Source organism: Pteropus medius, unplaced genomic scaffold (assembly GCF_902729225.1).
Source record: "Pteropus medius unplaced genomic scaffold, Ma_sr-lr_union100, whole genome shotgun sequence".
Lineage (NCBI taxonomy): Eukaryota > Metazoa > Chordata > Mammalia > Chiroptera > Pteropodidae > Pteropus > Pteropus medius.
The window spans coordinates 6,070,410-6,091,392 of NW_024351543.1; the positions used below are offsets into that span (position 1 = coordinate 6,070,410).

Consider the following 20,983-nt stretch of genomic DNA (forward strand, 5'->3'; position numbering starts at 1 on the left):
CAGGAGAGCAAGAATAAGTCACTTCACCTTGGTATCACTCATGGGGGTTTCCCTGGTCAGCCAACACTAATCGTCAGTTTAATTGGCAGTTATGTCCCTACAGTGAAGCCTGAAGTATCATGATTGGAAATTCTTATTACTAGGGGCCCTTGTTCTGAGAATGTACTTGCCTTTTGATTATAATTTGGCTTTACACTTGGACTTTCCTTTAAGGAGCGAATGTGCTGATGGGGTGATATTAGGACCCAGTCTGCTTGTCAGTTCTGGCATTTTGGTGTTTTTTTTTTTTCGTATTAATAACTTGACACACTTTCTTGGTCTATATATTCCCTTTAGAAACTTTGGTCTTTTTCTCTCTGCTCCCTTCCTGTTTTGCTCAGTATTCGTTCCTTTCCCACTCATTTTGAAGAAGGTGGGAATTAAACATTTGGTATGTGTATCAGAGGAGGAGGAGGAGAGAACTTTTTCTGCTGTAATATTGTAATATTTATGCTCTGTTTAAATGGATAAATTATAGTTTTCATTCTAAGCTCAGTCCTGTACAAAGCTATTCTATTTTCTAGTTGCTATTGCAGATTGACTATATTTATGACCAAATGTTGGGGCTTTCTGACAGGTATATATTTCCATTCCCATCTCAACAGTTATTGGGTTGAACCATTATATTATCAAATAGGGGGTGTTCAGGAATTAGATTCGAAACCTCTGGACTACTGCTTCCCTGATAAAAAGTTCTTAACTCAAATGTATGGGCCGCTCTTTGCCATTGGACAAGGGGTAGTGATGAGCATCTGGAAGTTCTGGGCTTAGGAAACAGTCTAGCAAGAATTCTTTTACTATTGTTAATTCACACATAAGCCAGTAATTATAGCTTTTCCCTACCCCATCTCTCTTGTCTCTAAAGATTGTAGGTTCTCTCAAGAATGTAGTTTCTCTCCACACTTTCCATTAGATTTTGCCTTTGGTGTTCTTGGGGTGAACTCTCTCCAAGTGTTTGATGCCTATGTGTGTGAGATAATAGCAAATATATGTTGGTTTCTGTGTGGTTTCTTGGGGACTTTCTAAAACCTTTGTGATTACATAAATGATAAGAGCACTAGGAGCATTTTTTTGTTCTATTTGGTCTGAAACCATTGTAATTTCCTGGGTGATAGGACTGTCTGTTTTTATAATGAGGCAACTCTGGGTGGGCTTCTAGATGGGGGCTGGTCACCAGAAGGACCAAGACATGATTAGAAGCTTGGAATTTTCAGCCCTGCCCTCCATTCTCTTGAAAAGGGAGAAGGGCTGAAATGGAGTTAATGATTATCATGCCTACATGATGAAGCCTCCATAAAATCCCAAAAGTATGAGATTTAGAGAGCTTCTAAGTTGGTGAACACATGTTGATGCTGGGAATGTGGCACGCCTGGAGAGGGCATGGAAGCTATGTGCCCCATACCACATACCTTGCCCTACACCGCTCTTTCATCTGGATATTCATCTGTATCCTTTATCATATCCTTTCATAAACTGGTAAACATATGTGTTTTCCTGCATTCTGTGAGCTCCTCTAGCAAATTAACTGAACCCAAGGAGGCGGGGTCGTTGAAACCTCTAATCTATAGCCAGTTGGTCAGAAGCACAGGTGAAGTTGGGGATGGGGTGGGCAGGGAGCAGTCTTGTGGGACTGAGCCCTTAACCTGTGGAATCTGATGCTGTCTCCAGAGAGACTGTCAAAATTGAGTTGAATGGTAGGACACCCAGCTGGTATTGCAGAGAATTGCTTGGTGTGTGGTAAAAACACACATTTGGTGACCAGAAGTGTCAGAAGTAATGTTTTGTGTATGACTAGTAAAGGAGACACCCAGGGAAGAAATACACAGTAGAGGAGAACTCGGTTTTTCCCTATGTACAAAGGAGAAAGACTGAGTTTTTTCCATTAGACTGTGTATATAGATACTTTATTTCATTAAAATGGAATAGCCTAGCCTTTGCCCACTAGTCCCTGGTTCCAGAAACTTAATCAGGCAAAACTAGCTGTTTTACTTCCTGAAATATGGGAAGTTTATGTAATCAAAACAAAAACAACATGACATGAAATTCCTCAGATTAGCAAAATAGCATTTTGTTGAAGATTTTTCCATAAATGTTCATAAGGGATATTGATGTATAGTTTTATTTTTTTGTATAGTTTGTCTAATTTTAGAATCAGGGTAATGGTGGCCTCATAAAAAGAATTATGGAGTCTTCCCTCTTCTTGAATTTTTTGGAATAGTTTGAGAAGAGTAGGTGTTAATTTTTCTTTGAATGTTTGGTAAAATTCACCTATGAAGCTATCTGATCTAGGACTTTGGTTTTTTGAGAGTTTTTTGATTACCGATTCGATTTTGTTGGTGGCAGTTGGTCGGTTCAGATTTCTGTTTCTTCTTGACTCAGTTTTAGGAGATTATGTTTTCAGGAATGTATCCATTCCAGATTGTCCAATTTGTTGGCATATAATTACTCATAGTATTTTCTTGTATTCCTTTGTATTTCTGTGGAGTCCATAGTTACTTCTCTTTCATTTCTGATTTTATTTATTTAGGTCCTCTCTTTTTTTCTTGATGAGTCTAGTTAAAGGTTTATCAATTTTGTTTGTCCTTTCAAAGAATCGGCTATTGGTTTCATTAATCTTTTGTATTGTTTTTGTAGACTCTTATTTCGTTTATTTCTGCTCTGATCTTTATTATTTCCTTCCTTCTACTCACTTTGGCCTTTGTTTGCTATTCTTTTTCTAGTTCTTTTAAGTAAAGTTGGATTGTTTATTTGAGCTTTTTCTTGTTTCTTGAGGTAGGCCTGTATTGCCATGAATTTCCCTCTTAGGACTGCTTTCGCAGGTTTTGAGTCATTGTGTTTTCATTTTCATTTATGTCTAGGTATCTTTTGACTTCTTCCTTGGTCTCATTGTTAACCCACGCATTGTTTAGTAGCATGTTATTTAGCCTCCATGTGTTTGTGTATTTTCTAGTTTTTTTCTTATAGTTGAATTCTAGTTATATACCATTGTGATCAGAGAAAGTGGTTGATATGATTTCAGTCTTCTTAAATTTACTGATACTTGTTTTGTGGGCTAACGTGATCTATCTTGGAAACTATTCCATGTGTACTTGAGAAGAATGTATATTTTGATGCTTTGGGGTGCAATGCTCTGAAAATATTTATTAAATCCATCTGGTCTAGTGTGTCATTTAAGCCCAGTGTTTCCTTGTTAATGCATAGCACCTTTTGATTGGAGAATAGTTGACATTTTAAAAGTATAAAAGAGGCTTAGGTTGTTTCATCACTGCTTTTAGAAGATGATGTTAGTCACTTAATTTGAATGTCTTGGTTAGAAATCAAAACTCATGGTTATAGTACTGTTAATATAGAAAATACACTCTGTTTAATTATGCCAATCTTCAGAAACACATTGTAGAAAAAAAATATATACACTTTTTTGGCAGTCTTATTTTCCTAAAGCCAGTTCATTCCTTTTCCTTATATATTCATAATCCATAAAATATTCAGTGAGGGGGAACAATGTCCATATATGCTTCCTAAAGTATATGTGGTGGCTGGATTTTTGCAGCGCGGTAAAATTAATCCCATGGGTTAGGATATGTGTTGAGGTATTATAGTTATCTCTTTATCTCTCTAAAATCTTAGGAGATCCTAGTTACTTAGTTTTAACATGGAACTAATAATCGTCTTTTGTTTTATTATGTTTTTCCTGAAGCTTTTTGAATAAGGGTGAGTTTATTTAAAGTTATTTTCATCAGCCTGTCCAGAAAAGTTATCTAAGCCATTATCTCTGCTTAGATTTTGTACCACTCTCTTAGCTAGTCTCCTTGCTTTCTCTCTTGTTGCTCACATGGACTGTTTGTCACAGCAGCCAGTGACTCTTTAAAAAAGCACATCACTCTTCTGTTCAAAACCCTCCAGAGTCTTCTCCCCTCACTCAGAAAAGTCAAAGTCCTTAACCGAACTTATTAGGTCTTTTATCTACCCTCCTCTCTCTCTCTCTCACTTTAGAGACTTTATTTCTCCCATTCTCTCCCATGTTCACTCCACATTAGCCAAACTGGCCCTCTTATTTGTGTCTTGTGTGCACCAGGCATGCCTTCATTTTGCTTGCCTTTTTACTTGCTGTTTCCTTGCCCAACTATCTCTATGGCTGATTTTATAAATCTTTGCTCACTCATTGCTATATCAGAGAGGCCCTTGGTGAGCTTCCTGTATATAATAGAACAATACCCCTTTCCATCATTCTCCTTTTTCTTTATCTTCTTTCCCTGCTTTGTTTTTATTATACTTATCAGCATCTGATGTTATTTTTTGTCTTGACTGCTCCTTACTAGAATGTGAGCTCAAAAATGATTGGCTGGACTTAGGAAGGCAGAATAGTTGCAAATCCTTGGGACATCAGTCGGACCGTGCTGGGATGAGGCCTTTGCAGCTGCAGACATTTGATCCTCCCTGTCTCCTTGGCCAGTTTTGAGTACTTAACTGCAACATGACTCTCATTTCAACACTGCAGCACCTGTGCCATATCAAAGGAATTGAGCATTTATGTATGTATGTATGTATGTATGTATGTATGTATGTATGTATGTATTGAAAATGGCTGAATAATATTCCAGTTACAACTAAAACTCTTAACAGTGGATTCTGGTCCTTAACTGATGACCTATTCATTGTATATATCAGAGTGAAGAGGGAAAAATACAATCCTAAGTTGTTTGGGAATTTGGCTCACAATATGTTTTCTGCCTTTTTCCTCAATTATGATAAATTTCCAAAGCATTTTCCTCTTTTAAAACTAAGGAGGATTTCATTTCTTTTCTCATTTAGCAATGATACTTACCTTCATTAGAAGAGTCATAGAATTGGGACATTCATATACTACTGAGCAGACAACCCTAAAATGTAGTTTTGAAATATCTATTTGTAAAAGATCTTTTTTTTTTTTTCTCCCTACTTTTAATATCTGTTCATTCTCTACAACTGGATATATTTTGATCCTCTGGCAAACTTAATACTTAAGACTCAGCTGAGGTAATGCCAGTTTGTGATAGGCACTTAATGTTTGTTAAATAAATTCTTTGGTACAAATGCTCTCTCCTGTGCTGTATTTTAAGAAATTAGAGCCTATGCATGTATATACATGGGGAGAGTTTGCTAAACTGTATCTGGCAGGGATGATTGGAGGTTAGGAAAGTGATGTGTAATTCAGGATGGTACCGTGAATTTAGTCTTTTGAGTCAGAAAGGTTTGTATTTGAATCCAGGCTTAGTGAGTTTTGGTTTTAAGTTATGACTCAGTAACTTAACCTCTCTGAGTCTTTATTCCCTCATATGTTCAATTTGGATAATACTTTGACACAAGACTTGGCTTTGATGAACACGTAGGGATATTTGTGAAGTAACTTTTTTAGTTCTTTTGTGGTTTGTGAATGTAGATGATCAAACAAATATGTTATTATTGAACTCTTCGTTTTCTCTTAATCCCATCATTTGTCAAGATTTGCCTAAAGAATCTTAGCCTTCATTTTCTCCTTGCTGCCACATTCTTAGATCTAGCTTGCATATTCTTTGTGTGGCTTGGATTTGCTCTTTCTGATTTTTGCCTGCTTGGTCTTATGTGTGGGAAGGGAAAGAGCTAGGAATTTTAATTCCAGTTTCTTCTTAGGCTTGAATAGTATATTCAAGCTGCTTAGTGCAAAGCGATTACTTAACAGCAACTCTCCACCACGTGTATGTGTTAGAATTCCTTACGGAACTTTTAAAATTTATTTTCCTGGGCCTTACTCCAGATCTATTGAATCAGCATCTCTGGGATGGGACCTGGGTATTAACATTTTCACTAATGATTTTTATGAAAACATTCGGTTAAGAACTGGCTTATTGGAAGACCATCTCAAGGCACTAAGGCAGATCAATTTTTATAGATATTAGTTTTGATGATCTCATTTTCTTTCTCCAAATCCTTCAATCACTTTTTTATTACTAAAAATAAAGTCAAAATGAAGTTTGGCTTTCAAGACCCACTTATGGCCATCCTAGTTTATCTCGTTAATTGTTCTTTTTTTTTGATAATTATGTTACTAATAGACTGAAATTGCAGTTTAGCATTATTTTCAACTACCTACTTCTCTTATGATGATCTAGGATGTCCTGCTCTCTTCTCCCTTTCCTTGATCTCTAATTACTACTTTTCTTGTAAAGTCTACCTCAAAAGGCATACCTTCTCCATAAACCTTCCCTACTGCCCTCAGATAGAAGTCATATTCCTTCTTTGAACTTCAAAACACTTATGTGCTTTATTTTTGCACCAATCCTAGATTATGTTTCTCTCCAGATACCTTTTATCTCTACTAAACTTTAAGCTTCTTGATGACAGATTCTACGTGTGTTCATTTTACTACCACTCAGTGGAATGGTACTTTGTACACAGTATGTGGTACATCCCTCTCCACCCCACATCTGATTTTGGGAAAGCTTATTTGCATTTTTTAATGTTTAATGAAATTTATAAAAATGCTACTGGTATGTTAAATCATTTTCTATAAAATGTAGAATTTCTTATTTTTCTTCTTAGATTCCAGACCTGGTTTTTGACAGGCCAGTTCTTGTTTACATCTTGTGTTTTTTGATAAGCATAGAACTCAGAGGTGTCAGGTGAGCTTTTCCTCTTGTAATGTTTACCAGACATGGTAATCGTTGGGAGACAGTTCTCAATGGGTCTCTCACATGCTATGCATGTGTTGCAAGTAAATGTACTGTCTGACCACCTTTTCTCTGGACTTGTCTTTTTCAAGGATGTTTATATGGTGAGCAGAGATATTGTTTCCCTCCAGAGCAAAGGGTAAGTTTGTTTATGGTTCAGTGTAATAAGTCTCCCTCCAGAGCATGTTTGCTTAGTCCAATATGGTAAAGATAACATTACCTTCCAGAGCAAAGGAGAGGCATGTTTATGCCCATTATAAAAAAATTGGGTTCCTTAACCTCAGGGTTTTTCTCCTGTAACATAACCTATTGCATGTATAGTTGTCACCTGGTCCTCTTTATGTCACTCTATGGGAATTGGGACTTAGGGAACTGGCACAAAAGGTAACACTGGCTACTGCTATTGCCATAAATAGTAAAGTCCCTTGTCTCTGACCTAGGAGTCTTGTGTCTTTCTCCAACATCTATGAAAATGGCAGGATAATTTGTTAGGTTAGACATAGGATAAAATCTCAAATCCCTCACAGTTCTTGACAGTAATATAAAAGCTACTCTTCAGATTTGCAAAATGGGCCCCTCTGCAAGTAACTCTTGTTAAATCTTGATCTACATTAAACATAGGTCTTTGGAAAGTGACTTGGATGAGGCTAGAATTCAGGTTCCTTATGACTGTATACTGTGTTCTCTTTTTCCTCCTATTTCCCCATGAAACTAAATTTTTCAAGTTAAAAGACTGTTATTATGAGATTGTTCTTTTATCAAATAATGATGTTAACAGTGATCTTTCTCTTCCCAAAATAAAAGCATTGCTAATTTTTATGGATGAGTGACATTGACAAGTGTATTGATTTGTTTACTTAAATCTGAAGTTTGGAATGTATATTGTCTTTAAAAGCAGCATCGGGTATTTGAAAAGACTTTTTTTTGATTTGTGTAGCATGATAATTTTAATGATAAATAACCTAATAAACTAGATAAATAACAAGACATAGTATGTTGGATAGATGTTAAAGAAAAAGGGAGCACAGGACAGTATTGAAATTTTAGGTAACGTTGGCTAGGGAAGGCCTCACTGAGGTAACTTGAGTAAAGAATTGAAGTGAGTTGGGAGACTAGCCATTCACCAATTTGAAGGGAACACATTCTGGGTGGTGCAAACAGCAAGTACAAATGCTCTGCAGCAAAGTGTGCCTGGTGCAATACTTTGAGGAGGCCAATTTGTAATGCTTGAAGACATATGAGAGAGAGGATTATAGTATTGCTCTTTGTCTTAGCTGTCTTTCTATGCTTCAACCACAGCACTTGCTTTTATGTTTTTATATATTAAGCATTTCTTCACTTGAGTTTGGGATTTCTTCCTTTAAATATAATTTTGATAACTACTGAATTAGATAAATTTTTTGCAGTATTCTCTAGTTTTCATTGATGGTCTTTGTAAGTGCCCATCTTTCAAGAGTTAATGTTAAGTCCCACATCAGATTGTTTAAATTCAACAGGTATTTGAGAGTTGATTTAGACCTTTTTTTATATGATTTATGTTTTAATTCCCACATGGATTATATTCTTTATATTTCTGTTGAAGAGGCTGAGAAAGCCTAGAATAGTTAGAGAATAATCTAAGTTAGCATACCAACTAAAACCTCTCTAGCCAAGGTCACTAATTATCCTTTGTTACTAAATATAAAAGCTCATTTTCAATTCTGGTTGACCTGGAAAATTAACGTTATACCATTTCTTTCTTGAAATACTATCCTATTCTTCTGGTTGTACCACTTCTGTCTTAGGGTTTAATTCCTCTTTCCTTGAGTCTATACCTTGACTACTTCTGCTTCTCACTCTCCTTAATCTCCCTAGATACTTTGATCTACTCTATGACTTCAGTTACTATCTATATATTGTTAATTCTCATCAGAATTTCTAGTCTAAATTTCAGTCTTAAGCTTTAAGCAGTTGTAATAAGTCGGCTTCTAACATATCTATTTTGATGACCATTGGGCAACATGGGTTCAGATATTTAAAGCAACTTTTCATCTTTTCCCCACAAAGAAAAAAGAACTTATTCCTCCTATCTTTATTTTGGTAAATAGTATCTTTACCAGTTGATTAAGCTAGAATTTTTATGTTCATGCCCATTAGTCAAAGACCATCAAAAATATGCCCATACGTAAATAAAGTTGGGTTTATTGATGCTTTCTGCAGCAAGGGAAGCCACACACCATGGGGAACCATGGAGTGTCACAGTAACACCATGTTGGACAGAGAGAGAATTTAGGCTTTTGTTAGGTAATTTGGGGGAGGATTCAGGGAAGTGGTGGGGGTTTTTCTTTAGATTGCGTGCTGTCAAGAAGTGGAGGTAATTCTATGATTGGGTATCTAAATAAATCTCTAGGAGGTGAGAAGAACAAGGTGAGGCTAAAACTGTAATTGGTAAAGAAACAGTAATCTCAGTCAGCTAGGATTTTTTTTGTGTGTGTGGTTGTACAGAGACCTTGCTTTTATCTGTACTCAGACTCAGACAGACCTCATTTTGCATCACTTCCTTCATGGTCACAAAGGAACTTATCTGATATTGGTAATCTGTGCGATTCTGTTTGACAGAAATACATCATAGCCTAGCTAAGAGTGCTGTACCACCTCTTAGCTGTGAGGGCTTTTTTCTTTCTCACACATTTGGATTAGGTATCATTTGGACAGCAGAAAGATGGATAAAGAGTGTTTTAGACAGGATATATGAACAAAAAATTTACATAGTATTTGCTATTTATGTGAGAGAAGCGGTAAAGAAACTTACTCTACTTGAAATGTATCAAGACAGAAATGCCTGGTTTGTTATTCTTTACCAGGGAAGAGGGGTTAGGGAGTAGTGTTATGTATCAGTCACATATGGAACTTTTTAAAGTCAAAAGTTTGCATACTTACTATGCGCTAGGCACTAATTCCTTGTATGGTCTTTATTAATCACTCAGGTGAATTGGGTTGGAATTGAAGCATGTATATCTCTGGCATTGGGAATTAGAACTAAACTGGAGATCCAAGTGGGGCTAGTAGTATAGAGTGGGATGTTTAAGAGTGTGAGTTTCAGGAAAATAGTTTGTGTTTGAATCCTGCCCCATGCCCACAATAAGTAGCTGTATCATCTAGAGCAAGTTAATTAACCCCTTAGAACCTCTGTATTTTATAGATTTAAATGAGCAATAATTATACCAATCTCAGAGGGTTGGTGATACTTGGTAAGCATTCCATGTACAACAGCTGTTGTTATTACTTTGCTTCTATTGGCCAGGTGACTTTGGACAGATCACAAAACTCCTCAGAACCTCAGCTCTGACATTACTTTGCAGGGTTGGTATAAAGGTCAAAAAGTGTACATAGAAGCATTTTAGAAACAAAGTACTATAAAAATATAATAATTATTAATGTCCAGTATATTGTCTTTCAAATGTTTGAATTTACTTAACATGTAAAGGACTGTGGTTCAGTTGTGATGTTTTGGAGCCATATTATACAAGATCTAGAATGTTAATATGAGAAATTTAGATTTAATGCTGTGGACTGTAGAAAGCTAGCTTCAGATAGACTTTAATGGTAACACAGGAATTAGAGAAGGAGAACTGAGAGGCTCAAAGACCTGATTTACGAAGCTGTTTCACGCCAAATAATGGTAGCCTAATTTAGTGAAATGACAATTGAAGTGAAAAATCTTAGATGTTTCCAAGGAATTACTACAATTTAGTTACAAGTTGAATGTGAGGGATATAGAAATAAGAATAATAAAGGCTTCTTGAACTTTAATTTTGGAAATTATTGGTTAAATTTATTTAGATATAAATAGTTAATAAGATTGAAGAAATAGCCTTGTGACAATACAAGAGACTGGGTTTCAGATATTTATTTATCTTTCCTCATAAGTAGACCCAAATGTGTAATGTACAAAAAGAAAGCTTTTGGGAAAGGGTACAAGTTTCACTGGTAAGCTGTAAAAAATTTGGTTTTAAGTTAAAATAAGTATAAATTTGCTATGCTGCAGTCATGAAATTACTTTGAAAAGCATAAAAAAATGATAGATATGTGATAAATATAGCAAAATGTTGATTGTAGAATCTCGATGATGGGCATGTGGATGTTCACTGTAAAACTCTTTCAACTTTTCTTTATATTTGAAAGTTTTAATAATAACATGATAGAGGAGGAGTGGAGATATAAATGGTTTGCTAAAGGTTAGTCTTGAGAATTTTTCTCTGAACTGCGACTTTTTCCTCTGTAGGAACTTTCCACTGTACTTTTTGCCGTACAGAGGTAGAAGAAGATGAATCAGCAATGCCCAAAAAAGATGCACGCACACTTTTGGCAAGGTTTAATGAACAAATTGAGCCCATTTATGCTTTGCTTCGGGAGACAGAGGATGTGAACTTGGCCTATGAAATACTTGAGCCAGAACCCACAGAAATACCAGCTCTGAAACAGAGGTGAGTTTAGGCCCGCGCCCTTAAGCAAGAACACTTTTAACCTTGCTCTTTCACACCTGCACCTTGGAGAGCATGAATGGGTAATTTACCGAGAGACTAAAGACTAATGTTCCATAGAGTCTTAGCTCTGCCACACTTGTCTTATTAACTTGTGCCTGTGATAAAATTTGTTTGTACTGAATGCAGAACAGTGTGGGCCTTAGGCAGAAATCTTTAAATAGTCAGGTTTGACTTCAAGTACTAACTCTACTTAGGACTGCTGCAACTCAGCCAGTTGTTAGCTAATCCTAAATTGGTTGTGCCTCTTGGGGATATTGAGTTTTCGTAGCCAGATTCTGAAGGCTGAAGTTCTATAAGGAATACAGCATTCACTTTTTTGTTTTTGAAGCATTTTAATTACATTTTTCTTGCCTGCCTTAGTTTTCAAAGCAACTTCCTTGGAAGTGAAGTGTTACCTATGGGTTAATACTTCTTATCATGGCTCCCTTTTTTTATGAGTGTATCCTAATACTTGCATTGCAGAGTCAGCCTTAGTTTTGCCATTTCATAAAAGTGGTTTATATTCTTTTTTGAAAAGCATACATGTGATTTGAGAGTCAGGGAGTTTTTTCCTACTCTACCCTTTCTTTTTTCCTTTCTAGTGTCAAATTAAGAGCTTAAAGTTTATACCCTTCCGTAGTACCCAGTAGTCCAAGTTGTAATTGTATAGTTTTGAGGAGCACTCTTAGTATTTTAATGCCCTCTGGTACTGTAGTTAAGAAAAGCCAGTTTAGCACAATCCTAAGCAAATTGAGTTTCTTTTAGGTGGTTAAAAACAATCCAGTTGTACAGCAAGTTTTGTTTTTGTACAGGTATTATGAATTTTACAGTCTAGCACTAAGCATCAGTTAGGATGTCTTTACCTACCTGTGATAACTAAAAACTGAACAAGAAGTAGCTTGAAAGTAAGAAAAGCCTCTCTAGCATGACCAGAAGTCCTGAGGAGTACAGTTCAGAATTAATTTCATAACTCAGTTACATTCTCAGGAATCTAGATTTGTTCCATGTTTATACTCTGCTAAATTCAGCCTGCTGGTTATCCTTTTGGGACTATGAGGTGAGCTAGCCTAAGATGGCCAAATCTTTCTAGGTATCACAAATAGATGAAAATGTCCAAATGCAGAAAAAAGGGACCATCTCTTCCTTGTGTCTTATTTTAAGATTGAAGAAGGCTTTCCCAGAAGGCACTCTTCATCCTACTCTATCCCTCAATGTCTCTCTGGCCAGATTGCTTTATATGCTTATATCTAAACTAGCATTTGGCAAAGGATATGAGATCACATGATTGGCGCTTATACTATTTAAGGTTAACCTCCTAGTGCTTGGGAAGGTCCCAGAGTTCTTTGGAGCAAATAGCCATCAGTTTTTGAATAAAATTAATAAGCAAAGAAAGAGAGGGGCCACAATTGATAGGCAACCAATATCATCCGTATCACAGATAGCCTGAAATTTTTGTTACTGGTCATTTGATCTCTTATTGAGAATTAATTTTTTAATCTTTTTCTGTCTACTGAAGTAATACTTTAATTCAAACATAGAAACCTATGAGGGAAATTTATTTTACAAAAATACATAATTTTCTAAATCTGTTCTTTATTTCAAGTTGAAGTATGCTGCAACATTCTCTCTGATTGCTTTCTACACAATATAATATCTGTGAATTATTCTTGTGTGTCCTCTTCTAACTATAGTTATTTTCCTGTTTGTCAAAGTGCTTCCCCACTGCAATAGCATTCATTCATCACTACTACTGGCATCTTTCTTCTAATGTTCTCCATCTACCATACTCCATCTCCCATTCCAGATCTTTATTTAGTTAGTTATCTCTTACTCCATGCCGGAGACAAGTCTAAGTTGTACAGCGACACCAGAAGCTCAATAGTAACTCACTGTTGCAAGTCACGTGGCTTCTCTTTAGGAATGATGGTAACTCCAGGAATGAAGAAGAATCAGGAAACAGGAAATAAACTGATCAGGAAAGCCTGGTCTCTAGGGAAGAAAGGGGGAAATGGAGGCAGGCAAAAGATATAGAATGGGGTACGTGGAGCTGCCAGCCAGAACAAAGGACAGCTGCTTCCATGTGGTCAGGAGGACTGTTGGAGCTAGGTTACAAGGTGTTACCCTGGCTGAGATGGCCTCACCAAGCATTTGACAAGCTCCACCACCCTGATATAGCATCCTAGAAGTAGTATTGGTTTAGCCTTTTTGTACTATAGGATCTGTTTTGAAGCATAACAGTTCTGTAATAGCCATCCTGTGCCCCAAATACAAGAAAAGAAACTACAATAGAGTGGCATGGGAGCTCAGAGACAATGGTAATTCATTGATGATTTTTAAAAAATAAGTAGCATCATTTTTAGTTTGGTTACTGATCTGTAACCAATCAAATTCTAGCGTATACCTAGGAACCAGAGGCTGTCTTTGCAGAACTAGTAGACTTAACCCTAGAGCTGATGGACAGTTCCAGCCTTTTAGTAAGACCCATCAGTGATATTTAAAGTTTTCTTCTCTTTCTTAAATTGAATTCCTTTCCCGTAGCCTTTCCTTTTCCATTATCTTTTATTTAACACTCACCTTAAAGATCTTTAAAAGTTTAGTTTGAAATAATATTCCTCTCTCACTTCTGAGTAACTTCTTTTAAACATTCTAAAATTTCTTATCGTAAAAACATTCAAAACTAAATTGTCACTTTTGTCATCTTTAAGTAAAATGTGTACATTTTCTCCATAGCAGAAATTTAAATATGCAGGAGTGCACCTAAGTGTCTCCCATCTAGATTTTTAGCGTCACATTTGCTGATGATTTAGATTTGTCTGTATCTGTGGTGAAGGTAGAAATAAAATCTGTGTAGTTGACTCTTCATGGTTAAAAATATCTTTTAAAAGAAATTCTAGCAAAATTTTAAATTTTGTTTGACTTGTGGTCAAATATCTCCTGCTTCAAACTGTAGTAAAACCAATCTTGAGTTTCCATAATGAAGTACTAAAAACAAAAGACTTTTAAAAAGTAGTTTTGTGCTAACATTTATTTTGTCTTGTTTTTTCTATTTTTCTTGTTTCCTGCTCAAAGTACTGAATACTAGCTGACCTTCAGAAGATAGTCTTCAGAGTTACTGTTAAAAATAGAGCATAGATGAAAGATTATATATGGAGAGAAACAGTAGCTTCAGAAAGAGTGAGTGAATCATTTAAGAGTCAGGATGGAGGAGAAATAGATTAGGATAAGGGTGTAGTTGGCCAGGTCAGAGCTAGAAGAACATTGAGTGGGTGGAAAGAAACAGAAAAGGCATATGACTAGCTCAGGAGACCCATTTGGGGGTAGACAGAAATATACAGCAGGCTCAACACTAGAAGTTGGGGACAGAAGAGACATTCAAAGCAGTCAAGAAGGCAGCTGGCTTAGAGAAGAGAGACTTAGGATATAGATCGAGCACATAACATATAAACACAGATCAGACCAAGAGAGAAGAAGAGAAAAAAGTGAATGCTTGAGGTAGACCAAGCCAATTTACACCAGAGTAAGCAGAGTCAGATTATAGTGAAGGCAACAATGCAGCAACACAGCCTTTTAGAAGACATCATGTATGAGGTAGAAGATAAAGAATGACCAGGGACAGATAAGGATTAACTTGAAAGTAAATAGTGTAAAAAGTAACATTAGGGGAATGCAGAAAGAAAAGATAGAGAGAAACCAGTTATTTGCAACTATAGCCTAAGACTTTATAGCAAGACAAGTAGGTGGATTGGGTGCCGAGAGGTACCTAGTAAGCCTGGACTCAGAATGGAAAAACAAATAATTGGTTCAAAGGCCATGGGAACGAAAGGTTTATAAGGAGCTCCGGGTATAGCTAAAGGCAGTAGCTAACAGGCATGGATCAAAAGACTAGATCAACGTGGATTGGGCAACTGGAGAGAGCACATTTTTGTATAGCAGAAGTGGCAGTGGGACTGTAGATATTCAGAGGGAGAACAGGAGGGATGCGATAAGCCCAGAATTACCTCCAGAGGATGGTCAGAAACACAGTATTCTCAGGGAGAGATGAAATGGGCCAATCAGATACATAGACAGAGATATACATCAGAGAAACTTCAAGAAAGCATGAGGCAGAAAGCTCAAATAGCTATAAGTGGGCCTAGGAAGAAATGAAGAGCAAAGGAGTAAGCAGAAATGAAGGACTAAAGAGAAGGAAAAATAGTGAATGGCTCATGAGAGATAGAAGTGGTACAGGACATAAAGACAAATGAAGTAGTATTGGGCTCAAAATGAGACAGGGCTCCACTCAAGACATCAGTCTAAGATCCATGGAAAAGACTTAGAGAAAAATGGAAGAGAAGTAAAGGAGAAACATAAAGCCAAAAGTGTCCATCAGTGGACACTGAAAAGAATACAGCAAAAGGTATAAAGAAAGGTATAGAGCAGGAAGCTCATGAAACATGAAGATAGTTTATGGGAGAAAACATAGCTGTCTAAACAGAGAGGGAGAGAGAGTCTTGCATAGAAGTTAGTGCAGGGAAAGCATAATAGCAGGCGGAGAAAAATAGGAGAGCTTAGACACAGAGAGAATCAGGTATATTCAAATGAATATGGAACAGCTTGAAAGTAGAACAAGCAGATAACACAGGGAGCACTAGAGAGAAAACTTTAACTCATAGAGATAAGGAAACATTAGTGTCTAAAGAAAGATAAGTAATGATCAGGCCTGGAACAGGCTAAGAGGATCATGGGTAGTAGCAGTAAAAAGCAAAACAAAATAGACTGAGAATTAGATCATGGTTACTTCAGGGTAGAAATAATAATTGAAGGAAGGATATGGAGAGTCAACATAGGCACAGAGATGGAAAGATAGAACTCAGTAGAAAAGAGGCTATTCTTTGCATAAGGATGTGCCTTATTTGGTGAAGCAGGAAAAGAACGTTAATTCCAAGCTGAAGTCTGGCTTTGTAGAATATTTTTCTAGCTTCACAGCACAGAAAAGAAAGAGAAAAGCAGACAGAACCACTTTGAATTATTCTGGGTTGAGCTGAGAAAATGTTTTTTAAAAATGTTTTGTTTGTTTTAAGTTTTGTTTTGTTTTTAAATAAAATACTCATGAAAGATGTGACTGGCAGAGATTTTTGCCAGACTAGTATCTAAGTGGATTGTGTTCCCATATTCTCCCCTCTCCCTAAGTAGATTTATTGAAATGTTTTAAACTATAAAACTTCAGTCCTTTAGATGCATCAGATGATCCAGTGATTGAGGAACTTAAATATAAATATGAATCATTCTTTCAGCTCATGCAGCTTTCATCCTGAGGTATATGAGCGGCTTCTCAAAATTCTTAAACATGTGTGCATGATTGCTAGGTAGCATTTATTTGTAATATTTTAGTAACCACCTCTCCTGATGCCTTTCTTTTCCAACCAAGACTTTAATTATTTTTCTTACTGTCCTCTTTTAATCTTTTCGTATAGCAAGGACCGTGCAGCAACTACTGCTGGAACTGCTGGCCTGGCAGGTGGGCACCACCGGGAAGCATGGGCTGCCAAAGGTCCCTCCTATGAGGATTTGTATACTCAGAATGTTGTCATTAACATGGATGACCAAGAAGATCTTCATCGAGCCTCACTGGAGGGGAAATCTGCCAAAGAGAGACCCATTTGGTTGAGAGAGAGCACTGTCCAAGGAGCATATAGTTCTGAAGAGATGAAGGAAGGTAAGAGAAGTCATAAAATGAATATGTCTTGGGCTCAGTAGAAAATGAACTTAACTTAGTAGAAAATTGGGCAGTTTTTAGTTTTATTGGTAATCCACTATATCTGTTTTCCAAAACAACTGTATTATAGAAGGAAGTAAGAAATTGTGCAGTAAGCATTAAAACCAAACAGTATACTTGTATTAGCCTTCAACTTAGTTGAAGAAACAAATAGCTTTTTAAATCTTTATTTATTTTAAATTGAGGTAAAATTAGTATATAGCGTTACATGTTTTAGATGTACATTATAATTCTATATCTGTATATACTACAAAGTGATCACCACCAAATGTCTAGTAACTGTCCTTCACCATACAGTTTATCCCCTTTACTCATTTTGCCCACCCTGCAAATTCCTCCACCTTTGGTAACTGCCAATCTCTGTTTCTCTGAGTTCGTTTTTGTTTTATGTTTTGTTTTGTTTTTTTTAAGATTTTTCGTATGAGTGAAATCATATGGTATTTGTTTTTCTCCATCTGACTGATTTTAGTTAGTGTAATACCCTCATGGTCCATCCATGTCGTTGCAAATGGCTGAATAGTATTCCATTATGTATATATACCACATCTCTTTATCCATTCATCCATTGATGGACACTTAGATTGTTTCCATTTCTTGGCTATTATAAATAATTCTTTAATGAACATAAGAGTGCATTTGTCTTTTTGAATTAACATTTTTGTGTTCTTTGGATAAATACCTGGAGTAGAATAGCTGAATCATATGGTAGTTCTATTAATTTTTTGAGAACTCTCCATGCTGTCTTCCAGACTGGCTGTACCAATTTACATTTCCACCTACAGTGTACAGGGTTCCCTTTTGCCCACATACTCTCCAACACTTGTTGTTTCTTGTCCTTTTGGTGATAGCCATTCTAACAGGTGTGTGATGATACCTCATTGGGGTTTTGATTTGCATTTCCCTAATAATTAGTGAAATTGAACATATTTTCATGTGCCTGTTGGCCATCTGTATGTCTTTGGAAAAATGTTCAGTTCTTCTGCCCATGGTTAAAATTGAGTTGTTTGTTCTTTTGCTGTTGAGTTGTATGAATTCTTTATATATTTTATATGTTAACCCCTTGTCAGATGTATGATTTGCAAATATCTTCTCCCATTTAGTAGGTTGCCTTTTCATTTTGACAATGATTTCCTCTTCTGTACAGAAGCTTTTTAGGTCGATGTGGTCACATTCGTTTTTGCTTTTGTTTCCCTTGCATTTGGAGTCATATCCATGAAAACATCACCAAGACCAATGTCAAGGAGCTTACCATCTATCTATGTGTTCTTCTTAGAATTTTATGGTTTCAGGTCTTATGTTCAAGTTAAGTAAATTTTTCGTATGGTGTAAAATATAATCTAGTTTATTCTTTTGCATGTAGCTGTCCAATTTTCCTAACACCATTGCTTGAAGAGACTTTGCTTTTTCCATTGTATGTTCTTGGCTCTTTTGTCATAAATTAATTGTCCATATATGTGCAGGTTTATTTCTGGGCTCTGGATTCTGTTTAACTGATCTGTGTGTCTGTTTTTATGCCAATACCATATTGTTTTGATTACTATAGCTTTGTAGTATAGTTTGAAATCAGAGAGTGTGACACCTCCAGGTTTATTCTTCTTTTTCAAGATTGCTTCGGCTATTTAGGATTTTTTGTGTTTCCATATAAATTTTAGAATTATTTGTCCTAGTTCTGTGAAAAAAAATGACATTGGAATTTTGATAGGGATTGCATTGAATCTGCAGACTGATTTGAGTAGTATGGACATTTTAACAATATTAATTCTTCCAATCCATGAGCATGGAATATCCTACCATTTATTTGTATCTTCTTCAATTTATTTTTTCAGCGTTTTATAGTTTTCATTGTACAGGTCTTTCACCTCTTTGTTAAATTTATACCTAAGTATTTTCTTTTTGACAAAATTGTAAATGGGATTATTTTCTTATTTATTTTCTGATAGTTCATTATTAGTGTATAGAAATGCCACAGACTTCTGTACGTTAATTTTGTATCCTATTACTTTACTGAATTTATTTGTTAGTCCTCATGGTTTTTTGGTGGAGTCTTTAGGGTATTCTACATATTATCATGTTATCTGCAAATAGTGACAATTTTATTTCTTCCTTTCTCATTTGGATGCCTTTTGCTTCTTTCTCTTGCCCAGTTGCTGTGGCTAGGAGTTCCAACACTATGTTGAATAAAAGTGGCAAGAGTGGGCATCCTTGTCTTGTTCTTGATCTTAGAGGAAAAGCTTTCAGCTTTTCACGTTGAATATGATATTAACTGTGGGTTTGTCATATATGGCCTTTGTTATGTTGAAGTATGTTCTCTCTATACCCACTTTGTTGAGAGTTTTTATCATAAATGGATAAAAACTTTCTTTTTCTGCATCTATCGAGATGACCATATGATTTTTATTCTTCATTTTGTTTATGTAGTGTATCATGTTGATTGACTTGCAGATGTTGAACCTTCCTTGCATCCCTGAAATAAATCCACTCGATCATGTTATATGATCCTTAAATGCACTGTGGAATTGGTTTGCTAATATTTTATTGGGGATTCTTGCATCTGTGTTCATAAGGGTATTGGCCTGTAATTTTCTTTTATTGCGTGCGTGGTGTCCTTGTCTAAATTTGGTATCAGGGTAATGCTGACCTTGTAAAATGAGTTCAATTTTTTGAAAGAGTTTGAAAAGGATATGAACTAAATCTTTGAATGGTAGAAGTCACAAATGAAGCTGTCGGGTCCTGGACTTTTGTTTGTTGAGAGTTTCTTTGAGAGTTGATTCAATCTCCTTATTAGTAACTGATCTTTTCAGATTTTCTTTTGTTTGTATCTAATTTGTTTGTATCTAATTGTTTGTAGTAATCTCTTATGAACCTATGTATTTTTGTAGTATTAGTTGTAACTTCTCTTTCATTTCTGATTTTGTTTATTTGAGCCTGCTCTGTTTTTTCCCCTTGGTTAGTATAACTAAAGATTTGTCAATTTTATTTTTTCAAATAACCAGCTCTTAGTTTCATTGATGTTTTCTATTTTCTTTTTAGTCTCTATTTTATTTATTTCCTTCTGTCTGCTAACTGTGGGCTTTATTTGTTTTTCTTTTTCTAAGGTGTAAAGTTAGATTTTTTGTTTGAGATTTTCTTCATTTTTTGAGGTAAGACTTCTTGCTATGAACTTCCCTCTTACAACTACTTTTGCTGCATTGCTTAGATTTTGGTGTGTTGTATTTCTGTTTTTATTTCTGTAGATATTTTTGGATTTCTTCTTTGTATGGAATGTTCTATATATATCTATTAAGTCCATCTGATCTAATATGTTGTTTAAAGTCGTTGTTTCCTTATTGATTTTCTGTCTGGATGATCAAGCTCTTGATGTAAGTAGAGCATTAAAGTCCCTTATTATTATTGTATAGTTGTTAATTTCTCCCTTTAGATCTGTTAATATCTCTTTTGTATATTTTGTTGCTCCTGTGTTAGGTGCATATAAACTTTAAAATCTTTTTGCTAGATTGATCCCTTTATCATTATGTGGTGCCCTTTTTTGTCTTTTATGCAGCGTTTGTTTTAAAGTCTATTTTATCTGATACAAATATAGCTACCCCAGCTTTCTTTTCCTTTCTATTTCCATAGAATACCTTTTTTCTTTTTGAATTTTTATGAGCTTATTTGAGTCAAACAGAGAATATGACTGGAAGCAAGAACTCAACAGACTGAGAAAAATGCTTCCTACGTGGACTATCTTTCACTATCCCTTTATTTTCAGTCTCTGTGTGTCTTTACTTCTGAAGTGCCATGTTGGAGGGTAGGGCTATGGTCTGGCTGTAACATGCGTCAGCTGTAACATGCATCAGCTGTAGCCTGGAGGTGGGCAGAGTTCTCAGGGCATATGCCCATTTGTGCTAACAGGTTAGGAGAGTTCCAAAATGGTGTCTGCCAGCTCCAACATTAATAAGATAGTATGAGATTACAGAAATGGTGCCCTCCAGTGTCTCCATTCCCACGGAAAGTCCCAA

At 35.9% G+C, this 20,983-nt stretch overlaps 1 protein-coding gene across 6 annotated transcripts in view; it reads left to right on the top strand.

Moving 5' to 3' along the window:
* Positions 1-20,983, top strand: part of GTF2E1 (general transcription factor IIE subunit 1) — a 35,768-nt gene that overhangs the window by 7,291 nt on the left and 7,494 nt on the right. For all 6 annotated transcript variants that reach the window (XM_039843131.1, XM_039843132.1, XM_039843129.1 and 3 more), the window contains 2 exons: positions 10,990-11,191; positions 16,684-16,925. In XM_039843131.1, the coding sequence (XP_039699065.1) occupies positions 10,990-11,191; positions 16,684-16,925 (444 nt within the window). The remainder of the gene's footprint in view (positions 1-10,989; positions 11,192-16,683; positions 16,926-20,983) is intronic.